This window comes from Bemisia tabaci, chromosome 9, assembly GCF_918797505.1.
Source record: "Bemisia tabaci chromosome 9, PGI_BMITA_v3".
Lineage (NCBI taxonomy): Eukaryota > Metazoa > Arthropoda > Insecta > Hemiptera > Aleyrodidae > Bemisia > Bemisia tabaci.
The window spans coordinates 23,943,420-23,968,962 of NC_092801.1; the positions used below are offsets into that span (position 1 = coordinate 23,943,420).

General features: G+C 35.4%; 3 protein-coding genes across 5 annotated transcripts in view; 1 reads left to right on the plus strand and 2 right to left on the minus strand.

The window, feature by feature from the left end:
* Positions 1–1,555: 1,555 nt before the first annotated feature.
* Prx5 (Peroxiredoxin 5) lies at positions 1,556–7,854 on the minus strand. Of its 2 annotated transcripts, none has more exons than XM_019054643.2 (4): positions 7,561–7,854; positions 5,980–6,114; positions 3,347–3,478; positions 1,556–1,794 (listed from the first exon to the last, which is right to left on the minus strand). In XM_019054643.2, exons 1-4 carry the CDS (start codon positions 7,723–7,725, stop codon positions 1,603–1,605), a joined length of 624 nt encoding a protein of 207 aa, XP_018910188.1. In that variant the 5' UTR covers positions 7,726–7,854; the 3' UTR covers positions 1,556–1,602. The 2 variants fall into 2 exon arrangements, with proteins under 2 accessions (XP_018910188.1, XP_018910189.1); XM_019054644.2 differs by lacking the exon at positions 7,561–7,854 and adding an exon at positions 6,576–6,752.
* Positions 7,855–8,254: 400 nt separating this feature from the next.
* Positions 8,255–15,407, plus strand: LOC109039236 (uncharacterized). The gene is made up of 7 exons (XM_019054642.2): positions 8,255–8,463; positions 8,918–9,057; positions 9,600–9,807; positions 10,216–10,334; positions 11,721–11,902; positions 12,603–12,732; positions 13,986–15,407. The coding sequence occupies exons 2-7, from the start codon at positions 8,981–8,983 to the stop codon at positions 14,080–14,082; spliced, it is 813 nt and encodes a 270-aa protein (XP_018910187.2). The 5' UTR covers positions 8,255–8,463; positions 8,918–8,980; the 3' UTR covers positions 14,083–15,407.
* Positions 15,408–15,619: 212 nt separating this feature from the next.
* The window catches only part of LOC109039235 (WD repeat-containing protein 55 homolog), a 180,370-nt gene continuing 170,446 nt past the window's right edge, over positions 15,620–25,543 (minus strand). Inside the window, exons 2-9 of one of the 2 annotated variants that reach the window (XM_072304093.1) lie at positions 23,722–23,845; positions 21,567–21,809; positions 20,444–20,636; positions 19,112–19,294; positions 18,546–18,619; positions 18,033–18,193; positions 16,537–16,769; positions 15,620–15,925 (exon numbers count right to left, since the gene is read on the minus strand). In XM_072304093.1, coding sequence (XP_072160194.1) covers positions 15,667–15,925; positions 16,537–16,769; positions 18,033–18,193; positions 18,546–18,619; positions 19,112–19,294; positions 20,444–20,636; positions 21,567–21,809; positions 23,722–23,746 — 1,371 coding nt within the window. In that variant the 5' untranslated portion in view covers positions 23,747–23,845 and the 3' untranslated portion in view covers positions 15,620–15,666. Of the gene's footprint in view, positions 15,926–16,536; positions 16,770–18,032; positions 18,194–18,545; positions 18,620–19,111; positions 19,295–20,443; positions 20,637–21,566; positions 21,810–23,721; positions 23,891–25,543 lie in introns of those variants that run through there. The other variant, XM_019054640.2, reaches the window with a different exon arrangement.

Below are 25,543 nucleotides of genomic sequence, written 5' to 3' on the forward strand. Positions count from 1 at the left end.
ATCATCATAGTATTCCAAGCCTAACTGTTGCCTGAACTTTTAAGTATTGCCAAGATGGAAAGACCATAAGCTTAGAGCTAGTAACTGCCCCCCGGCCCCAGGTTAAATGTTTTCTGATTTTTAGTAGATTCTCACGCCATGTAGCTTTTTTTAAGACCCAAAAGATTTCAATGGTAAGAATACCTATGACATTTAGTATTTAATAAAATCCAATCTTTCAGAGGATTATTTAAACTCCTACAAAAGCAGCCATACTAGCTAGACTCTCTGAACTCGATCCTTGGAATAAACAAGGTATCTATGTTCAGATCTGATCAATGGTACTTTTTTCCATTTAAAACCATTTACCATAGCTCTGTTGCTTTAGAATTATTCAGGGTCATATTCTCTTTATACTAGAGTGCCCACAGTTCATTTTCATATGGTTAGGTAAAACAAAAAATTTGGTTCAGTATTTTGAGACAAGTAGGCTTCTGTTTGAAATGTTGTAGATTTCCTGTCATAACTTGTTTTCCTAACGGAGGATCGATCAACTATACTGTATGACATTTTGTATGTTTTTTCCCTGAACTTTCATAAATATATTCTAAATTTCCCTGCAAAAATATGAGGCATTCCGCATATTATTCTCTTGAAAAAGTAAAATCTGATTAGAAGTTTTCAAACTCTTAGATTGCCAAACATATTCTTGTAGTTTCACAACTACGAAGTTGAACTATTAGTTTGTGGATCAGAGAAAAAGTGTATAAATCCATCTTGTAAAAATCCACTCAGAGAGGTGATTTGATGCTGAAGTTAATATCGACAATAAAACTACAGAAACAAGTGACATGATTTGCAACGATGTAGACTTCTGCCATAACTTTACTGCATGAAACTTTGCTTGATTTTTCTCTGAATTCTCATGAATATTTTCTGAATTTCCGTGCAAAAATATGCGGCAATATTCTCTTGAAAAAGTAAAATCTAATTAGAAGTTTTCAAACTTTTCAGATGCGAAACGTATTTCTGTCCTTATACTACAGGATCGTAGAAAAAAAGGTATGAATCCATCTTGCAAAAATTCACTTAGAGAGGTGATTTGATGGTGAAGTTAATATTGATGATGAAACTGCAGAGATATGTGTCATGGTTTGCGACAATGTAGACTTCTGCTATAATATATTTCCTACATCGAAAACCACTCAAAGGTACTTCTTGAAAATTTTGGTGATTTTTCTTATTCAGTGAAAATTCCAAGCTATTATGTTGGTTTCATCTCCTTTTAAAGGCAGCTTTACAGGGAATATCCGTTCTTGCAGTTTCACCGATGCTACATGCCTCTGATAAAAGATGGTTCAAGGGCTGATGTTTAGTATCATAGTAAGAAAGAAAACAATTTTTTGATAACTGTTGGATGTATTGTATTGATTTCTTTGAAACACCGAATTTTTAGGTGCAGTACGATTAAAATAAATAGAAAAATGAGGAACAAAACAAAACCGTGATTAACATTAGAACGAAAAAACGATTACAGTGAATAGTGGAATAATTTGACGTTTGCTCAGATGGCACAACTAGGTGTGTTTTGTGATAGGATGTGATGGTGCGAGAAGCTGCCACTTAGACATTTAGACTCTTGGAGAGCGAGCATGAGAGTCCAGTTCCGTCTGGTTCTACGTTCAATTGTGTTACTTTGCCATCATCAATGACCATTGAGTAACGCTTGGATCGGGTACCGCCCAAAGGTGGAATATCAGTATCTAATTCGAGAGCTTTTGTGAAAGCTGCAGAGGGGTCCGCTAAGAGTTTTACCTGCAACAATGAAGGAATAAGAATTAAAAAAAATTTAAATTTGTCTTCCAATGGCTTACAAGCAGAGAAAAAGGAAATTTTTAGGACCTGAAAACTACGCAAGTTAACGGTTGTAATTGAGGCACTGAATGCGAAAAGGGCACTTCTCAGTTGCAGTGTTTCAGAGTCTCCTCTGATATTTCATTCATTGTAAGGAAAGAGTATGCATTCATTTCACTAAAAATTTTACTGAATATTCCTGATGATTCTACAATTTTCTATGGAAAGAATTCTGGCAAAATCACCCATTAAATTCTTTTCCGAGGAATTAATTAGCAACAGAGATTCTGAAACACTGCAATCGAGAAGTGCTCTTCTTGCATCCAGTGCCACAATTGCTCCGGATAAGAAAACATTTTGAATCAAATTTTTGAAATTTTTCCTGTGGTAATCATCAAAAATAACATGTCTTTGAAAATGAAGTACTTCAAGGTGATACAAGTTAATAGACATGAAAACTGTATGCTCAGTTTTGATTTCAGTTGTAGAAAATGTTCTTGTTGTGAACTTTAGAATAAGATATTTTAGCTTAATGGCTTCATTTTTTTCTTAAATGTACATTGAATTTGATAACTACAGTTGACACCACCAAAACTGATGGGTGGTAAGGTGGGCTGGTGAACAACACGGTTCTTTGTTTAAGGATTGATTAGCAAGTCCAGGTCCTTCGAGAGAAACAATATGAGTGGATGTTTCAACCCTTAGACTGAGGACCACGCCAGCCACTGACTGCGCTCCTTGCTTGCAGTTTTCAAAGCGTTAATTATAGAAATATAATTATGTTTTGGGTTTGAAATTTCATAATATTGAATACTGGGATGTTACAAAAGATGTACGACTTTTTAAAACTTTTGACGAAAACTAACTTTTTGGTATTGCTTCATCTTCCTAAAGATGTTGATGACATCAACCAATAGTAAAATAAAAAATAATAAAAAATACCATGTAAAATAAGTAAAAAATACGAAGAACTTTTCGACACACCTGGACCTTCTTTCATGTCTTCTTTTTTATGCATTAACAACACACTTTGCAATGAGCATAAGCAGATCAATGGAAAAGGTAACTGCCTATGATAAGATAAGTGGCGGCTGAGGGGTAGAGTCAGGTAAGCGGCTCGATATAATTTTCAAGAGTTGAAACACAGGTATGTTGGCACATTCAAAGGACCCAGGCTCACTGAAGCCGATCAACCCTCAGACAAGAAATTGAACTGCTTCCCTGACTCGACCCTTCATCTGCCGCTTTTTATGTTGTAAACTGTAGTATTTAAGGTGCAGTCACTAGACGCACATAGCTGTTTTATAATTTTAAATATTCTCAGGAGCAGCATGGAGCCATTAGCAAAAACGGCTTATGCCAGACGAATTAGTTGCTCTGGACTGTCTTACAGAAAAATGGGCATAAAACTCGGGGGACTCATGAAGCCCTCTTCTTTTTGGACAGAATTCCATCTACTTCGAATTCAACACCCTTTAAAAACAAAGCAAGAAAGTAACAAGAGGCTTAATACCTTTCCATTCACATTCTGATCCTTGCCCCAGGCACCCATCACAAATGGATCATTGACTGAAACGCAGATGATTTCGCTAATGCCTTTGGATTTTAGTTTGTCTGCATCAGCTACATAGCCAGGTAGATGTGTCTGAAAAAACAAGCAGAGGAAATATACAGAAAATGTTCATTAAGAAGTCTTACTAATGAATGATATTTATCAAGCAGACAAGTTTTCTTGGATTTCAGAATTTTCCATGACTTTTTAGGGCTTTTGAACGTAAGATTCTATAACTTTGATGTTTTTCCTTATTTTTTTAACATAATTTTTCATAAAAATGTTTTCCACAAAAATAAAAATAAAAAAACATAGCAGTCCCCTGAAACTGAACAACATTCAAGATTCGAGAATTTACAGGCAGAGGTTCTAAATTAAGTTGATGAAACATGTGAATGAATTAGGAAATGATAACAAGGTTATACAACAGAATTGCTTGACTTTTCAGGGTTGGGCAACATTTTCTAACTTTTCACGTTTCCAATGACTTCAAAAACTTGTCATCCTAATTTTACTTTGCAGTATAAATGTTAGACCAATGCAATCAATTATCTAATAAAAAATTAAAGACCCGATGGCAAATACCCATCAATAATAGTAGTTTCACGGTGTAACAAGATGACACATACAATTTGGAAAATTGAATGTACAAGACGAAGGAAACCAGCTTCTGATTACTATTTAAATTGCATGCTTGAGTGCATGAATAGCGAAGAAAAGGTTTCACTATCCTCACAAGAAATGAAAATGGAAGTTTGATGAGACGATTCTTTGTTGTCTGGTTGAGTGACAATGAAATGAATTTTTGTACCGTGTAATTTGAGCTTACAGAACTAATGCCCAGTGAAAAATCAACTTAAAAAATATCACTTGCAGACAAATGTGGGCCACAGAAACCTGCAGTAATTTCTTATGAAATTCTATAGTCATGAGACAGGGCATACAAAAAAACTTCATTTCCTTCTTGTAAACAAAATTAGCGACAGTATCAAGCTAAAAGGCACAGGAAGAGTTCTACTATCCAATTAAGAGTGACAGAATGGGGTAGTGCATTTTATATGACTGAAAATTAAGCAGGGGTCTTTTAATCAGTTACGCATCGATGAGATCGTCCGAGGCATTGTTAATGTTGTTGCTGAATAATTAATGTTTTCTGCCCTACATTTACGGTGCGGAGGATTTAATACAATATTGATGTCATTTAATGAAGAAAAAAGGTCCAAGGATTTCAATTAAGCTCCTATGTTACACTTCTTGGACGTCCTGGTTTTCATTTTGGTGGGTCAGACACATTTCATTTATGGTTTTTTCTGTATATATAGTTACTTACAAGTAGAAATACTCCACTCGACTAGTCTACAAATCAACTCTTAATCTAAATAATGGCAATTGCAATGAATGTTATTCAGATAGGTTAAGAACCCATGACACTTGTCAGTTTACCTAGTTCAGGCAAATCAAATAACAATTGGAACCTTAAATCTAGAGTAGAGGCTGAATCTAGTACTTCAGGGCACAAACATAAAAAGAAACCTTTCATAAACTCTGGAAAAGCTAAAATGATGATAGATCAATTTGCCATTATGTGACATTCGATTTTGAATTTTAAACAGACTGTCAAGAATTTGAGATTTTATTTCATTCCTAATTTTTTTATGATTTCCATGGGAAAATTTAACGATGAAAACCTGGAACTTCCTATCATTTACCATGGATACTCTTGAAAAAAAACAAGATTTTTCTCAAATACTTATTTGAGGAAAAATCAACATTTTCAATACTTTAATTGCTTTTTTAAGGCCTTGTCCACATGAAAATTTTCATTGTAAGTACCTTGATCTCAAAGGGAAGAGTGAGGAAATTCTTAGTTTTTAGGACCAATTCCCTGACCAACTTACTAATTTTCTTGGATACTTATAGTTTCTAGTAAATTTCTGTTTTCCAAATCATTGACACCATGATTTTATGAAGGCATGAGGTCAAGTTTTGAGCTAACTATAGTTAAAATTTACAGTTAGTTAACTTTAGTGCACAGCGATGAAACGCCAATGATAATGGAGGAAAATGTTTAAACTTGCTTGGGCAATCTAATAACACTTTAAGATTTTTGGCGATGCACTACTTTAATTACCTATTAGAAAGCTTACCTACTATCAGTTTTCACAATCAAACTGGAAACCATATCAGTCATTAAAATTGGCAGTTTTCACAATCAAACTGGAAACCATATCAGTTGATGAATTGATAATTTGCAATTTTGACTTGGATTATGCAATGTTTGTCTCTAGTTTCAGCGAAAGCTGTCGAAGTTGACAAAATATTTCTTCTTTTTTTCACACAGTTTTGCTTAAAGGACTTAGAAGTTGGCCAGTGAAACCAAACTTTGCCAAAACAAAGAACAAAATATCCAAAAACTCCAAAGTCACACTCTTCGCTATTTTTCCCACCAAAACTTAAACCTTCCCAGTTCCTTTTTTGAATATATTGTAAAATAGATAGGAAAAAAAGCAGGACGTGAAAAGCATTGTTATGTTGGTTATGAATCATGATTAATCCGTCGGTTGAAATGATGGTCCTGCGGTATGCTTGCTTACCTTGGAACAACCTGGGGTGAAAGCCCCGGGAACTGCAAACAGAACTATTTTTTTGCCCTTTACGTACTCTGCGATATTGATTTTGTTTGCTGGTGTATCTTCATACAGCTCTGCGCAAGGAATTTGGTCTCCGACCTGTATTAGAGAAACAAAAATTAATTAATTACCAAGATTTTGAAAATTCAAAGATAATAAATTCTAAACGAGGAAATACATTTAGATGGCCGAGATGCAAAACGTTGTACCTACATCGCTGTGTTTCAAAATTTTCACGCCTATTATATTTTTTCGAAGAAAAAGGAGCCGACACTAATGCTTGAAATTATATGGAATACTTCTCTAAAAGAATACAAAAATCAAAGGAGTTTTCAAAAAATTACGTTGATTTGTTTTCTAAAGAAAAAATAAACTAGGTATGACAGGAAATCTGCAATGTCAAAAAGGAAGATACTTTGTTTGGCACTTTAGCCATTTATTTGAGGCATCATTGAAAAAAAGTCAGTTTTTTCTTAGAATTTTTCGGAGCAAAAGTAAATGAGTGCAATTAGCATGCTGGCTAAAAGACATTAGCACAGAATGCCTGACTCTTAACTTACTTGCATTGTTGCTGATTTTCTGGTGGTAAAAACTGAAGATGGCAAACTTAATTCAACAAATGTACTAGTGAGTATCAACACAATTTTTAAGATGTTAAAGTTGTAAGATTTGTGACGAATAAAAGCACCTTAGATGATTATATTACTAGATTTTACATTAACATTTAGTGCGCAAGCGAAATTTTTATTCTGACTGACTTTCTGACCTAGGTACTAAAGACCTCATTGAATGTGCAGATATATAAATACTTCAAATCCCTGGAACTGCCTCTACTGTTTTCATGAAAATTACCTGGAAAAAAATTAGTGAGTAGACAAGTGGGTGAGGAAAGTCCTGAGACTTGGTTGCATCAGTCTACTCAACGATTAAAAGATTGCATATCCTCTTCAATGTCTGGAATTCTCAGAGACAATGACCATTGATACTCCGAGGAAAGAGGGGAGTATTCAAAGCAATAACCGCGGCTATTGATAGGTATTACACATGAGAATACCTGGAGGTAGCTGCTGGAGTCAGCAGATTACATAATCAAAAAAATTGCAGAAACTTGACTATTGCGAAGTCAAGTGTAGAACCTTCAGCATAACTTGCCGACAACTGGAGTGTTCTTTGTATGAGATCATCACTTAATGAGATGCACCACTTGGAAGAACCATTCAGATACTTAAATTGGCATTGTCATTCTTGATACACTCCATGCCGGTTGCAACGACATGAAGGAGTCAGACTCGATGTCCGATCATATCAAGCAAAATACATGCTTGAAGATTACTTCGAAATAAATGTGAGGAAAAACCAAAATGATGAAAAAACATAATACTATTAAAAAGCAGTATATAACCTCATGAAAAGTCGGCATGAACCCGGCGATATATTTCAAAAAATTAACCTCAAAATTGCATTTCTGCATTGATATCAGCATTTCAGATTTGGCTCTGTGAGATACACAGCTGAAAGCAGGATTATAAGTTGAGAGATACTTACTTTGATGGGCATGATGGACGTTAAATGGAATGAAGAATTTAGAGAGAGAAACGGTTGGAGTTTGGCTGATAAAACACGACTGGCAGAAGCAGAGCTGTAAACAGACTGAAACGGTCCTCGAACACCTTGGAGGGCGGCACGACAGGAGGGCAGGACAGCTTGCATAATGATAATTATCAGATGACAGCCGGCACTAATGGATATACTTGTGTTATCACGCAATGTGTGAAGAAAATCGACGTGTCAATAGCAAGTCACGGTTTTCCTTTGTCCTCCAAACGACTCAAAAAGTAATTGAAGATGCAACTTGACCTACCGTAATCTTCGCCGCTGCCCACGTCGTGATAACACGACAGCGTTGCCAGATCACACAAAATCGAATTTAATCGATGTCAATAATGGTAGATTAGATTAAATGATAATTTTTTGTTACTCAATGCCGTAGAAATTATAAAAAAAAGACGGAATTCACAAGATTTTCTGGATTCTGTGCCATCTTCCCGGTTTGAAAACAAGCTTGCGTGGAAACCGGAAAATAATGGTGCTTTGGCAACGCTGTTACGCCCTTTTTGGCGGTTTTATCAAATTGACGCATCGAACCATGGATAAGCGCAAAGATAGGGGAGAAAGGAAAGATCTTCTTTGATAAGGAAGTTTGGGATCCAGTCACTGAAACTAGCCTCGAACCAGGAGTGAGATAACTTTGAATACATAGGCTGCAAACCTTCCGTTGAAACTTTCAGTACAATCCAACCGTTGAAGCCTGATGTTCATGCAGCGTTATTTTAGAGTTTAAAATTTTCATACACACTCTCTATACTTGTTTTTGATGCCGTTGAATATCTTGATGTCATTTACCCAGCTCATGAATGCAATAAATCGTACTAGAAATTGATAGAATAGGTAAGTCTGTTGAAAAATATTACTCATTCCTTTCCAGGTAAAAGAGAAAAACTTAGTTCAAAAGCATCAACTTGTTCGTGGATAGAACTAATTTTATTTTAGATATTTAAAGTGTGAGAATTGATCCTATTTTTCCCGCATTTTTTTTATTTACATGACTGTCCAGTGAAACGAGGGGGTAGACTTATGCTCCTGATAATTAAGAAAATATGCATTATGCTTCGATGATCATTCTCAAAGTTTGGTCAGAATCTATCAGGATGTTTGCAAACCATTGATACCTTCCTATGAAAGTGACTTTGAGCCAGAGAACAAGCTGCACTCAGGTTTTTCAAACGACATTTTGATAAGTAATCATGAGATTTGCCACAAATCAAAATGAAAATTATCAGTGAGAAGGGAGTCTGTAATGGAGAGAAACATTTGTTAATGCAATTGTTTTCCTTTGCTTTAGGTGTCGAACAGTTGATAACATTGTATAAAGTGACCTTATAACTCGTACTATTCTACAAAAATTATGGCTTACTATGAAATGGATGTCCACACTGCTTGCGCTATGAATCAATCAGACGTTGTTATAAGATTACTAAACAGGTAAGTTATTTATTACAGGATACATCAGGGAGAGAGAGAGAGAGAGAGAGCAATTTTTAGCCAAATAAAATATTTTCCTTCGGACTTTTAAGAGAATCACAAATACCTATGCGTCTACTTCAAATCATATTCAAACTTTAATTTTTAAATTTAAAATACTTACAGTACGCCTGATTTCATTCTCATTAAATGTGCAAAAAAAGTGTAATATCCTGAAGGATCACAAGGAAAATAACTCATCTCAGTAACTTGCAAGAAAAAGCGATGAACATGATTAAGTATTGAATAATTTTTGAGATTCTATCAAATCTGTCCCTTGTCAACTAACATATTTTCTGAGCCGCTTATTCTATTGGTTACTTGTGAAGTTAACAAAATCTGTCTCAGATTTGTTTGCCTTATATATTGATTTTGTCAGTCCTTCTTCCCCGTGAAACACACCTTCACACAGATTCAGTTCCCTTTCAGGTGTGTTACCTTGATCTTAAACACTCCTTGCCGAGAAAATCTAATCATAAAGCTTTTCCATGTGCATATTTTAGAGATGGATTAATTATGGGCTCAAAAGAAAATTCTAAAGGGTATACGCCGTTGATGTATGCATGCTGTTATGGACACGAAGATATTGTGAAGCTTCTAATTGATATGAAAGTTCCCATCCAGTATCAAAGCAAAAAATGTCATGGTAGGACTGCTTTAATGGTGGCTGCCAACTTGGACAACTTGACTATATTGAATATGGTTTGTAAGGTGAGTCCAAAACATATGTTCCCCTCAGACTTTGAAACCTCTTATTTGTGTGAATTTAAAAAAACATAATTATTGCAAGATAGCAGGGCATTGATAGTTGCTATTGTAGCTGGGTTCCCTGTGGCAGTATCAGATACAAAGTTTTTTATTCACCTCCTCTACTTTGGAGAAATCAAGCATTTTTGAAACGGTCATAAAAACATGAGAGCCTTTGAGCATTTATAACCCCCCTTTGAATTGGGTCCCTTTATTTGGAAAGCCCCTTAATTATGGTGATATAGTTTTGTCAAAACAAATTAAAGGAAATTTGGGAACATCGAATGCAGTTGCTACGATTCTGTATCTAAATAATGCATTCTGTCTGTTGAATAGAGAAGATAATTATTCCATTATCTGTTAACTTTGCAGGATTTTGTGGTAAACATTCAAGATATGAATGGTTGGACCGCCCTCCATCATGCAGTCTCAGCGGGACAATTACACGCTGCAAAATTTTTGATTTCGAAGGGTATTGATATTGATGCAAGGTAATATAGAACTTCATTATTAAAAACATACCCACTGAGTTTGGCAAAGAGGAACAACGTTAATTTTAGTTGCACTGAGATTATGCTACTGCTTTCGAGAAGCTTTCAAAGCTTAAAAAAGAAAACAATGGAGATGTTGCATGTAAGAGAAATTGCGATTTGACTGTTGATTCTTATGTAAAAGTTCGCGAGAAACAAGATGGTGCCACTGGTTTTCTCTGAAATCATCTCCCAAGCTCAAAAACAGCTCTCAAGTTGAGGCCAGAATGGAGGGAATATCCCACGCTATCCTGTGAGTCCACCTCTCCATCAAGACAAACTCTCCATGCGAAGATAAGGAGCAAATACATTAGCAGTGATGCCGTGTTTTCAGTTGTGGAGTCCCCAAATAAAGTGGCAGCCCTGTCAATGTATTTGCCCCCTATCTTTGCATGGAGAGTTTGTTTTGGTGTAGAGGTGGACTCTCAGAATAGCATGGGATATCCGCTCCATTTTGGCCCCAACTTGAGAGCTTTTTTGGAGCTTGGGAGTTAATTTCAGAGAAAACCAGTGGCCACATCATGTTTCTCGCGAACTTTTACATAAGAATCAACAGTCAAATCGCAAATTCTTCACACATGCAACATCTCCATTCAGTGCACTTTTTAGTATATTTTCACCTTTTAATGGGGCGAAGAGAAAGTTGTGCAGTCTTAGTAGTACAACAATACACTTGATTCCTTTCCACTAGACATGAGCAAAATTTACTGCTACATGTATTTGAATTTGTAAACTGCCTAAGGAACAAGGTCTCGTTTTGTGATGAGATTATGAATTTTGACTTGACCATGACTTGGATGCACATGATTTTTTTTAGATTTTCTGCGCTGAATGATTAAACATGAGCCTATAACAGTGAAAAATTTCAGGTATTATTTAAACATGAACGGTTCAGATTTTGGCCAATTAATGCCTTTTGAATTAAAAATACTTCATTACAGAGAACCGAGATGGTTTGCATGATTTTTCTTAATCTCAGTGAAAAAAAAAATATTCCCTAAAAATTTCATGTAAAAATATTAAATTCATTCATTTTGGAAGGATGAAATACAACTCGAAATTTTGAAACACAGCGATCAAGATAAAAAGGTGCGTTTAGTTACACGATTGTGACATAAGCATGACTGGCTTATGAAAATGAGAAGCGAGTTTAGTCTGCCTTCAACCTTCAATATTTTTGGCTCTCGGAAAACGAACACTGTAGTTTCATGGACTTCATAGTGTTTCATGGTAATTTATTCCATCTTTGAAATTACATCAATATTTTTTTCAATTTTTTTTTTAAAAAAGAAAAAGAAAATACTTGAGGTAAAGATGCTGTATAAGGATAACCTTTTGAAATTTCAGAACTTGCAATGGCATGACAGCTCTGATGATGAGTGCTGAAGATGGAATGACAGTGATTGCTGATTTACTTCTGACGAATGGAGCAGATCCTCACATTGTTAATAATAATAATGAAACGGCATACACCATAGCATACAATCGTAATCAAGCTGGGATTCTCCAGTTACTTCAGAGTGATCCATGTAAGTGTAATATTTCAAATAGTAATAAGATGGAAAATTAACTTTATTGGTGCGAGAATAATTACTGCGATTCATTAAAACTTCAGATGCTAAGGAATGTTAAAGGTGAATTTATGGTAAATTGGCATGGTTTTTATCCAGTGTATGAGTCACTGTAGACCTCAGGAAGATAGTTTCTCACTTTTCTGAGTTATAATGTACCAAAATGCATCATAAAAAAAGTTACTATCTATAATTTCAAAAATTTACCTAAAACTTTCAGTTTTCTTTACTGAAGTGAAACATTTTCTAAAATTCTGCTTCGATGGACGTAAAAATTTGAAAGATAAGGTTAGGCTGAGCAGGGAGAAATTAATACCTTTTTCCTGTAAAATTCCTCAAAATTTCCCTGAGTTATTGGCATTTTGGCATAAAAAGTTCCCTCCTAGCTTTTCTGGCTCTCCAACTTTGATAAGACAAATTAATAAGTTGATCCTTAAGCTATTGAGTTTTTTCGGATATTTTTAATTCTTAACTAGCGTTTGTGAGGAATGTAGACATTCTAAAAACCTAATTCACTCAGTCTTGATAATAATCCAATGGAAGAACTGATGCCATGGAGGAGAAATGCTGTTAGGTAAAGGGTAAATATATCTTGAATATGGATGAAACATGAATTGAAATGGATTTTTCGTTATCAAAAAGCATTTAACTGTTGCAGCTCAAGATCTTTTGGCACTTCTGACGGTGTTGCAACTTGATAAATATTGGCCGGTATTTAAAAAGCACAATATTGATTTTCATCAATTTATGACATTGACTGAAGATCACCTCAAAAACATTGGGATCATGTAAGTAAAAATCGTTTTGTTTATTAACTTTTGAACGGAAAATTAGCTGCAACTTGCTAGATTGGAGACGGTCGATGAGTATTTTCGATATCAATAAGGAGTCGAAGCCAGATACTAAATCAGCAAAATCAGGGTCAGTTATGAGAATAGGGAGGGGACAAAAATTAAGAACCACAATATTTTTCCCAATCTAAATTTGATGCAGGATTCGATGGACGCATTAAAACTTTCCCAAATCATCTTGTAAATTAGAAAATACAAAATGGCTTTAGTCCAAGTGATTCTTACTTCTCGCTCACTGAAAAACTAAAGTTTGTTCAAGTCAAATCAAGCGCAAAACTTATTTCCATGTGTTTTTCATGATGGAGAAATATTCCAGTACCCTAATTTTTTTTCTGTTGACAAAATTTTGATGAATCAAGAAAGGAAGTAAAAGTGTGAGAAACCGAAGTTTAGTTACTTGCCTAACATAGAAGTTGATTTTCGCGCTTAATTTGGTTTGACATAGATTAAGGTTTTTTAGTTGGCTGGAAGTTGGCATTTACTCTTCATACTGTAAATTGTGAACGGCTATTTTTCACATATGATTTAATTTGAAATTTTTTGACAAGTTCAACGTATTTTCCTTGAAATTTTGATGGAAAAAAATGTGCTGTAGTACTTAATTCTTTATCCAGCATAGTAGTTCATTGAGGTTCAAACAATGGGTCAGTGCCAGAAATTTTTGTAGGGTTGTAGTATAATTTTACCTACTTGATATTTCATGAAAAAAACCAAAAAGTTAAAAAAATCATTTCTAAGGGGAAGAAAAGCTAATCGAAATCCGACCAATCAAAAGCTGACAGTCCAGATGACAAAGCAAGGCAATGTCTAAATATGAGTTCAGCCAATCAGCAAATGCCATTCCCCTCACCTGACTAGGTCATCAGTGCCCGCTAAAAGTATTGTTTCACACAGGTCCTTTTATGGCATTTTCAAAACAGGGTTTCTTTGCCATTTAAGGTTTTAAAAAATCTAAAAAAAGTCCTAGGAGCTTGGTTCACTTGCTACCTTCAGCAAATGAGTTGAAAAAAGTGGATACCACTGACCAACTTTAATAGGAGATTAGGGATCTTCACTCTTTTTCGGGGGGCAAAAATTTTGCTTATAGTAGATAACTCTGGTTTGATATAGAAAATCCTGATAAATTAGAGGACTTCCATCAAATTCTAAGCAAAATTATTTATTTTCATGCGTCTTTTCTTCTTTTGCAGACCTTTAGGACACCGGAGAAAATTGGCCCTAGCGATCTTCGAACTGAATCACAACATGGAGGCCCTTTGCAACAAGTTTGCTCTTCCCTGTCAATGATTTTTTAGCTTTTTTTTCAATCAGGCATATTTAAAGAAATAATTAATTATAAAATAATTTTTAAAAATGTTTGTAAAAATTATAGTTCTACATGTTTTTAATAATGCTTCGATGTTTGAAAAGGCTGTACTACTTTCTGTGATGATTTTATTTTGGGGTTTGATATTTTTAAGCATCTTCAAATATTCATGGTGCATAATTGTTAAAATGAAATAACTCATTTTGATATTGATGTATTTTAGAGCTTAGATATTTATTAATGATTGGTGTCTCTGTGCATATCGCTAATTTTACACGAGCATAATCGATAGATAACTGGCTGCTTGATTTTACGTAGCAATAGGTAATTTTAAATCCTGAATATCTCAAGGAAAAATGGTTAAACAGTGTTAGATTGGAACCCATACTTTGACTGATATTTTTGATTCCGTATTATGATAATACTAGACTGTAAGATTAATTGAATTTTGAATGATATATTTATTAAAGGACACTATTTGAGATGTATGAAAGATGCTTGCAACTTTGGTTTCTGACATATTTTACGCGTGATTTTTTGAGATTAAAAACTTTAGAGGTTGATAATTTGAAGCTTCTTGATCTTTGAAGAACATCTGAGCTAAAACGCAAGACCTCTCAAGATTGGACTAGGAAAAAAATTTAACGTCGCTTCTGAGAGTTTACTATCAGCAGCCAAGATTTGAGAGGGTCTGTTATCGCAATAGACGATTTTTAAACTTATTTTATCTAGTCGAACTTTCCTTCTGAGTGTTCTTAATTGTAATATCAAAAAAGGTATTTATCTGTGTATTAAAGTAAGGTGTTCATTAGGTTTAAAAATGATACGGTATTTCTAATGAAATTTTAGCTTTTGTTATACATTGTACTGAATTAGCATAAAAAAATTGCCAAAAAATAAAAATCTAGAGAAAAAGATAATAATGCTACAAAAAAAAAGAAAAAAAAAATGTAAGAAACTTTCCTGTGAAATAAGTAAAAGAGAGATAGGGTAAGTTTTAAGAAAAATGTAGAAAAAGATTTGCTAATTAGAATTTAGTTTTAGGTTAAGTAATATTTGTGTGTGTTTTATTAGATTTTATCCCTGAAGTTTTTTTTACATAAACCACTAGTAGAAAAGCTTCAGCTACGTAATAAGCAACTTCAAAATGAAGTAAATGGAAACGAAAAATGTAATTGCTGGGACAGCAACAAAAAAAAAAAGAGTGTGTATGCCTGAATATTATTGTTTAAGCTCCAAAATTGTCTCAAAAATAAAAGATTTAGGTATCCTGAGAACAGCTAAATAAATTTATTTAGAAATTTGATATCAGATTGTTTTCATTTTGATTTCTCAAACAAAAACCTTCCAGTTAATATTCTGAACAACTGAGATCTATGGTTTTGAAACAATCCTTTCAAATTGCCTTTAAAAAGTTGCCTTTGAAATTGAGATTCGATTTTTCCTAACTGTTTCGGAGACCAAAATCCTAACCTTCAAATAAAAGCTGCGGTGAAAATCAACAAAATACAACCAATATAATATGAACAAGAACATTTATATTGAATGGTACATATTTACATCACTTACATAAGACCGGAGAAAAAATTAGAGGGGTTCACCGCTTTCGATGAGGGCAGATTGAAGTTTTTCTTGGCTTTTGTTGCCTTATCTTTGTGCGAGATTTCAATATCTTGAAAATAAGCTATGGGCCAAAATCTGAGCTTCAAGTCGGCTGAACTGGAGGCAACATACTGACCATCGTATGATATGTCCAATGAGTCTACTGCTAGTTCATGTTGGCCAACGATGCCCAAGTGTTGACTTGGAAACATATGTGTAGCCCTGAAAAGAAAAAAGGATATTGCAGGATTAAAACAAACACTTGAATTTTGAACTCAGGCGGATTTTCAATGAATCGTAAGATAAGTCTCCTACGCCAGATGGCAGCAGAATCTGTCGTTAAAGAGTAAGCAATGGTGCCGAAGTGTGTTGGCGATTGACATAAGATTTGAGGTTAGAGAGTGCTGTCTCCAGTTCAAAATCTTTGTCTCCATCTTGCTTATGTGGTGCGTTTTGTTGGATTTGCGAGCCTGTTTAAGCGGTTTTGCACAACTTTAGATTTCCGCACAAGATAAAGCAATATTGTTTGCGGGGATGATTTTTCAAAAGATTTCAAACACTTTCATCATTTCTCATCTGTTAAAAGCTTTACAGGCAGAAACGACTGGTAGAAAATCAATCCCTCTTACGCTGAACTGACTCACTTTCACAAGCCAAGAAAAAATCTCTCTGCGTTTCTACCCTAGTAGCAATGTCCAGTATTTGAGGTAGAAAATGCTTCTGAACAGGTAAGCACATACAGATTTAATGCTTAATATCACTGACTTGGCCAAACACACAAGGTCATTTCTTTCCGCGAGTGTAGGAAAAGACTTGAACAAATGATAATTTACCTTATGACACCATTGTCAAGTCCAGTTAGGACAACGTTTTCTGAGATCGGTAGCAGACAGCTGATGGAAGGTCCTGTCTTCTTTTTTTCACAACTTGGATTCAGGATATCTGTGTGCTCTTCGAAGTTGCCCCAGTCGTAAATATACAAGACACCTAACGATGAGCCTACGACATACTTGGTTTCATTTCTAAAAAGACCACTACATGTTAATTCTGCTTCGATGGCATTTGTCTGAAACACAAAAGGCATTTGATACATTTCAGGCCAAGAATAGAAAAGATAAAGAAAAGCAGGAAAGAGCAAATTTGAATCGGTGAGAACGAAAACACACTAACTCGAAAAAATTAAAATAATCAAGACGCATATTAAACTGCACAATAGGTGAAGAGGTTAGTCTAAGAAAAAAATTTTTGGCACCGGAAAACAAGTACTTAAGGACACTTTAAAGGTTCAAGTTGGAACAGATGCGCTAACTTCAATGACCTTTGTGAAAATTGACTGCCTTTAATGAAAATAGAGCATTTTCGAGTAACCGAGTTGGTGTGTTTTCACTCCCACCGATCCATTTATTCTCTGATAATTTACAAGAAAAGGGTCCTTGGTATTAAACGACACAAAATTGAGATATTGGTAAGACTGGGTAAGAGGACGTCCTACAGAGGTAAGGATGGTCTTATTAGTGGATTTTTTTGCTCTCACAATTACAGCAAAGATTCTCTAAAACTGCAGAAGCGCCAACAAACAAACCTTTTCCGATTAAAATAGTTCAAGTTGAAAAACCAGTGAAGTTAAAGGCCTGAAGGTGCCATGTGCCTCAGTACGCTTCACCTCATTTTAGTGAAGCTCTATTGTTGAAGATTTCTCTGTACTATTACAAGACTGTGTTTGCTTAAGATGGTTGGTTCTTTATGATTAACCATTGGTCATAATCAAATTGAGTATTTTCAGCTCTAATTTTTCTTGTTGCTGTCAACTACAAGTCCAATCAAAATGACCCCTGGATACAACTGAAAAAACATAAATGAAACCTGAACTCAAATTGTTAGTGAGTCGAGTATTATTTACAGGGTTGCCACAGAGTTGAGAAAATTACTAATCTTGACATTTCTCTGCTTTTCCTGACGTAGTTTAGTAATATTCCCTGACGATTGAATATATGCCAGTTGGTTAAAAAGGCTTAATTTGATATAGTTTTCGGGCAAAATTTGTTGTTACAAACGTCAAACACATTTGATAGCAAATAAAGGTGACTTGACAGTTTTTTTCTGACACTTCTGTCCTTTTTCCTGACATTTCAGGTTCTCTGACATTTCCGCTATTCCATGAATGTGGAATCCAAGGAACTAGATTTACAACAAACCAGATCATCAATCATTTCTATAATAGCAAAATGACACACTGGTAGCCATGCGCAAACGAAAGTTTGTCACAAAAAAAATTTAAGTAGTCTCCAGGTGGAATAGGTGAGAGGCTAGAATGGTTCCATATACTTACTTGACAATCTAATTTTTTCGTGTTGAAGTTGACTGCGGTCACCACGCCTTCTCCGCTTGTGTAAGCAATTATATTACTATCTTCTTTTCCTTTAATTGAGCTAATGTAATCATCTAATTCTTTGATAGAGAAGAGTTCACTTTTGGTCCTGATGTCCCAGACTAAAAGTGTAAAAGAGCAGAGATAAATTAGAGAAATTCAGCTTTGACACAAATTTAAAATCCACATTCAGAAAAAGAAATTAAAAGGCCCAGGTTAGATATTGGTTATTTTCGGTAGAGCTAGTTCCAAAGTATTAAAGAAGTATTGATCCCCCTTCCTGTTGATTAGACAAAGATAAGTATCGATGAGGTATGCAAAGATTTGCTTCCTTTGTAGTTCCTTTTGATTTAATTCATTTGTACATAGTTCTTTCGGGCATACATACATTGAATTAGTTGGTAGACATAATAAATGGTGATTTGAAGATTAAGATTTAATTTTTTTAAATTGGTATTTTAAGTAAAAAATTACCTTTGAGTACTCCAGATTGATCACCGGTGGCTATGATATTTTCTCGCAGTACTGATAGGCAGTAAATTTCATCCCTAGAAAGATTTTAACAGCTTAATTAATAACAGAATTTCCAATTACACATAATTTTTTAACAAAATATTGTGTACATACAAGAAAAATGGATAAGATACAAACATGCAGGTAAGAAAAAAAAAATAGTTCTCAGACAAAAAATAAAGCCTACATTTGATTATTAAAGCGTCAGATGCATTTTCTTGAATCAAAATTACTTACTGCGCCCTTTTTTTAAGTTGCATTATGGGGAGAATACAAGAAGAATCATTGGGATAAATTATTTGAGAGTAAGATAAACTACGAGTATTTACTGCGCACCATTTCAGACTTGTCAAACATATTTTTGTGCCTTTCTTTAATACTTTTTAATTATTTGAAATTCACACGAATTAAAATTGAAGTTTTCCCAATGCCTGGCTAGACCTCTATCGTGCAGTGATGCTCTACTTTGGATTCCAATAGTACTTCCTATATAAGAAAAGTATTGAAACAGTGAATACAGAACTTACTCATGGGCTTTTTCATAAAGCTGTTTCAATTTCCCACTTTCGCTATCTGTCAGGGATATTGACTTGTCTTTTGATGCAGAGAAAATTGTGTCACCATCAGCATTGAATTCAACCGCACGGCAAGCTTTAGTATGTATTTCGTAAGTTTTCACAACATCCACACTTTCAGTGCCATATTTATACCTGCATACAACAAAAAAGAAGCATGGAATAGAAAAAAATAAAGGACCGAGCGACAAATGCTATGATTAAGTCAGAATACACATTCGATAAGTTGGCAATTTATTTTGAACTGTAATGTGCAGTGGACTACTTTACGTACCTGTGCACAATGACAGCATTGCCTGCTTTTAGACACCTGCCACAGATATCCTTGATTGCTTTTGACTGGCAGCAGCATAACTGCTTGCAAATGGAGAATATTTACAGGATAAATTAATATACTAGTTCTGTAGTAGTGAGAAACAATCAATCATAGCATTAAATGCATTAGCCACATAATTTAATAAAAGACAATAAATGTACTGTAAATATTTACAGCCATTCTACAAACAACCCTATTCCGTAATTTCAAAAAGTATTCCTCTGATACCACGTACTCAGTACAAAAATGCTATGGCTATCCTATGGTCTGTGGCAAGGGCTGCGTCTGTGGTCAGGAAAGATGGATAACCTAAACCACTAAAAGAAGACTGAAAAATGCCATTTCAGGCTCTGTTTAAAACCAGCAAGAACCTAAGGTTCTTTCAAGTTTGGCCAAGTTTCTAACCTGTACGTCAAACATGGTCATTCAATTGGATAAAAACCACATTTGCACAGGGGTGCAGAATCCTCCAAGATCCACAATTTAACGTGCCCGCTCGCAGGCTTTCCATATTTCTTTTCGTCGGTTCCCCAGAAAATTTCCCACCAATTTAAATAATACGAACTTTTCCGTTGTTTTTTGTTGACTTTTGACTGATGGTCCTTCTAAATTTTCCCTCCTTCCACATTTGGGAGGCTTTTCCATATTTTCACGCGCCCCCTGAGTGCGTGATTGGACATTTTCTGCACCCCTGCATTTGTATTCAATTTTTGTCTAGTAAAACCAGTTTTTGTTGTTTTGGCTAACTTGTTTATGACCAAAAAAAAATTTTGACTATGTCAGATGACTGAGGCATTGGATATACAGGGCATCACTGTAATATTTTTTAGTGAGATGAGGTCAATATCATGAAAACGTGTTGGTTTTTATGAAACCAAAAATTGAACTAGAGGCGGTCATTCAAGATAGAAATTTATCACCAATGATGGCAAGGAAGAAATAAATTATGAAAAGAAAGAGATTCTTACAGAATAATATCCCCAGCATTGTTTCCTGTTGCAATGATATCTGCCGCAGGGTGGAAAGAAATGTCTGTGATTAGTTCTTCTACTGTAACATCTGGAGGGCGCTCACGTTTCTTGTCTTTGTTCCTCAGAATAGCTTGGACTACTGGGTCCTCCTCCTCTTCATCTTCTCCTGCTCCTTCATCTTTTTTCAGTCCTGAATAAAATAGAAAATATTAAATTAAATGATCACAATAGATGAAATATTAGTAGGAATTCTGAGACACAGCTACAGAGAAGACCTCTTCCTGCATTCAGCTCTTCAAAGTATCAAGGGGTTTTAAACAAAAAAAAGTTGTCAAAGAGAATCTCCTGCGCAAGTTTGAAATTTTTTCATCAGATCTTACCTACATTGTTAAAACTAGAAGAATAGAAGAATAGAAGAATTGAGTCCAACCGCCAAGCTGTTGGCTATAGCTCGTTATGCTTATATTTCAAAGCAAACAGTTGGACTATTATATTTATATACGGTTATATATACGGACTATATATTATATACGGTTGGAACAACTTTTAAAAAATAAAAATCTGAAAGCTTTCTTCTTTTTTTTCTTTCCTGAATATTCAAGTGCTTTACTGATAAAGCAGCACTTGAACATATTAAATTGATAAATGTAAAGAAAATATTTAACAATCATTAGTAATAGAGAAGAAGAGGTAGAATAGTGTAGTCCCAGGCAACTGCCAAACAGTGGTAAGGCGTGAATGATGGATTATCGATATTTCCCTATTTGAAGCAATGGTAAAGTATCGATTATGAAGGTGTTTGTTTTGCAAACACCTAAATTATCGATCCTTTTCCATAAGTTTGAATGAGAGAAATTTATATATTACGAGGAACGCCACGCCACTGCTGCCAAAGTTGTCTACCAGGTAAATCTGAGGATAAATCTTATGTCCTTCTACTTTTCAGATCTCTCTTCCTCTTTAAAGTCTAATGACAATCTCAAGATAGGACAAATAACATTCTGGAGCAAAACAAGAACCGATTTAAGATTTCCATGGATTGACTTTAATGCTCTAGATGCACGATGCCTTGTGAATGTATAAAATTCTCTGCCTCTAGTTCTGTTACAGTTGATCTTACTTTTAGCAGAGGGTCCAGCTTCTTCTGACGATTCTGCCTCTTCTTCTTCACCATCCTCATCATCATCATCGTCCATGCTATCATCTTCATCACTGTCACCACTATCATCACTGTCACTATCATCACTCATATCACTGTCATCAGATGGAAACGAGTCATTGTCCGAGTCATCTGAGTCAGCTGAAAACACCCCGCCCACTTCATCTTCCGAGCTGGAATCTTCTCCCTCGTTTAGAGGATTATCTGAAATGAAAAAAATGGGCAAGTTGTAAAGCACCTGGAACTGGTGTCAGATAAATTGACAGGTGTAAGCTCCTGACTGGCACACGTAGAAAAAAATTTGGCAATATCTCCTTGGAGGTAGGTACTGGTTTTCCTCCGCTATGCACAATAGCAACATGGCGTCATTACACTCAGTCAATCCTCAACCATTATTGGAAGGCAGCAGTGCAGTCGCTTGTAAACGGAAACTGCCAACTTATCTACCGCAAGTGCTATGTCAAAACAGTAAATCTTTGTAAACTGTAAAAGTCTGTTATTTTGGCTGCAGCTTACATTTCTTGATAGCAGTTCAATGAAGGTGCCTTCGTGATAGGCAACAGGCCTCAACGGAAATTACCCAGTGAGGGCGTTGCGAGTTTGACGATTGTTCTTGACCCTACACTGTACAACGCATTTTACCCGGTGAAGTGTCATGGCGGTTCAACGCTCGTCGCAAAAGCTCAACCCCTCTTGCATTGAGCGTTGAGCATTGAGCGTTGAGGAGGTAAACAAAGTCACTTGACAGTACTCAGGCCTCAGTTGGACAGCGGGTAGGTAACTGTGCGGGTAGGTAACTGTGCGGGTAATTCACCGAAATAATCTCTGATGTCTATCATGAACGCATCTTTGCCCTGTTTTCCTTCAATTTGTGTGAGTAATGCTTATGCCAAATGGAAAAGAATCGGATGATTTCAAAGAGTACGCTTGACTAAGCTGTCCTTATTCCTAAAGCTATGAGTATCCGTCTAACTTTAGCATTGAAACTTGAATTAAGCTTGTTGCTCAAAATAGGCAGTTAGGTTTTCACTTGTGTAAAACTGGAGCTGAAGTTGTTGCTCCTTGAAATGGTGATTCACACCTAAACCAGACCACTATTCGCAGTGAAACTACCGGACCATATATCTCGTGTGCAGTGTTAAAAAATCTCCGCTTCCATTTTATTTTCTTGAAGGAGCACAAATTAATATCATTCCTTTAAATTTTTACGGAGTATTCTCCGCATAAAGTGGAAAAAAAGTGGAAATTTTCAAGAATTGACGTCGATTATTCCTCCATTTAAAAATTAAGTATGACTAGAAGTCTACAGCGTGGCAAACCGAGATACGTGGTCTGGTGGTTTCACAGTCGTATTGTTCATGTTCTAGAATAACCGATTGTGCAGATTTTCAGTTATGGTTGAAAGATTCAGTAAAAATGGCTTGCAATAATACTTGAACAGCCCAAAAATCATTAATGCAAAATGTAGCCTCTAAAAATTGCCACATTTCTGAGTAATGCTTCTAAGTAATGGGTGACTTTTAGTCACTCCGCACAGAACTAAACTTGTAAAGCAAGCAGATGCACTCATAAAGCTACAGATTTTCCACCCCGGGATATGAGCAAAGATCCAATTTGGCTCCAGAGAATCGTTGAAGCATGAGCATAATTGACCGAATGGCTCCTATACCTTAAGTTTAGTTTAGAGCACTGTCGAGGTAAGGGGCTTCGCAGGCTTGAGTTCATTGTATCCTGCGCAGCACGGAGCAACCAACCTACAATCCAAGGCTCCTAATCCCTAGCAGGATACTCTATTGTACTCTTCATAAAGAGTGGAGACCAAGCACATGTACACTGCACATCTGAAACCCCCGTCTTGGACTTGTCGTCGCATTTTCCACTGCCAGCCTGATGAAAAATAATGACAACACACAGAAGCGAATGAAAAGTAAACGACCAAAAAATGGCAGAGAATTCCCTAGTATTCGAATTCAAATACTGCATGCTCTACTGGACCCATTAAATTCGTATCTTTCGTTGAAGACAAACGCGTGAGTTGGATGTTGGATCTACGCGGCAATTTAGTGTTCACGCGACAAGTGCGCAATAAGCACGATGATACAGCGAATACACTTACCGATGAAATGCTCCGATAGAACCATGGTTTTTTGAGAAAAGCGTGGATAAAATCACTGAAATATCAATCTAGGAAACTTGTATTTCCAAGATTAATTCAAACTTCAAAGGGAGAAATCACATGCTCATGCTGGATTTGTTGTGCTTGTGGTGTGAACTGTGGAGTGAATTTGGAGGTTAGATTTTGCTCCACATTTCCGGTTCGAGTTCAGTCTGTTCCCGGACTATTCCCACAGAACCGGGAATAAGGCGGGAGTTTCGAAAACGCGCACGATGAAGAGCTGTGCGCTCTACAGAAGTTCAACTATGTTGCGATGAAAGTTAGAGTGATGATAAAGCAAAACTTCAGCTTGACAAGACCGAGTCTGATTACCGAGTCGTCCCAAATACAAAATCTTATAACTCCTTGATGAAAAGTTGGTTGCAATATCATTCTATTGATCCTCACATTGTAGTTATTGAATTCAGAAATGGGTTAATCTTACAAAAATGGTTTTACAAAAGGCGAGTTATTTTTAGCTCCGCAGATTTCCTTGCATGAGGAAGTGGAAATTACTTACTCATTCCTGCGATGCCTCATAATCCAATGATTATAGACCATTACAGCTTCAAATCCTTCGGTATTAAACTTTATTCTGTGTGTACATAGGTAAATATTCAAATTTTGACCTCTCTTTTAGGCAAGAGCTACACTCTCAATTTCAAAGAATAAACGATTCAAGATTTAAGGGTACAAAGGCACAGTACCATCACATCAATTGACCTCCAGAGCCAGACAGATCTGATGGATACTGTTGAATTATTGAACGCCATACGTTGCATGTTTTTTTGGGAAAAGTTTTATTGATAGGCATAGTATTTCAGTTGTCTATTGGATTATAAAACCCCAGAGACTCTGAACGACTCTGATTGAATTGACTAACAAATTGTTGATTGTTAGAATGCAGACCAAAACCTTCCTACTGTTCATGTTCTTGATTTGGATCTAGCTGTTAGCACAACTTTAAACATTTTCTAACTGTCAATTCAGACTAGAAAAAGTTTTTACATTTAAGCTCTGTCCTGATTTTTCATTTATTATTTATAGTTTCCACTTTAATTAGGTAAATTTGGTTCCAGTTAGTTTCAGAGAATTTCAGTCCAGATCAGGATTTAATTATTTGATAAAAAATGTAACAATCTTATATTGGAAAGAAAAATGTATTAGGAGGATCACAGGGGGAAAGAGGAAGGGTATAAATGTTTCATTTTCCCAGATTCTTTTGTACCGAATTTAGGATGAATGTTAATCAAAGATTTAAACTGACTTGACTCTTATTGTTCGGAACAAAGACCATGGAAGAAATGATTTGGAGAAGGAGGGGCAACATATTCTCATTCGGTTTTAGACAATTTACATTTTGTTTTGCCTCATTTTACAATGAAATTTTACCTTGGGATGCAAAAAAAAAAAAATCACAACTATAGTCAACAAGTAAAAATAGGTATGTATTAAAGAAATTTCACAGTTCATGGAATACAAAAAAAAAAAAAAAAAAAAAAAAAAAAAAAAAAAAAAAAACAGTCTACAAGATGTGTTTTGTCAAACAAATTTGAAATTTCTTTGTCAGACATTTGTACGTAAAAGTGAATTGTCATTATCTTAACTAAGTTATGTAGACAATTATTATGCCATTAATGTATGGAGAAGTAAAAAAAGAATGGGAGCTTCTTCATAAAAATTGAACTGAAAAATCTGCCAAGACGGAATTTTTGTTGGAGCACAATTACAGTTGAAGTACTGTCATACACATTGGCAGTTACGTATTTACTTTCTGTTTCCA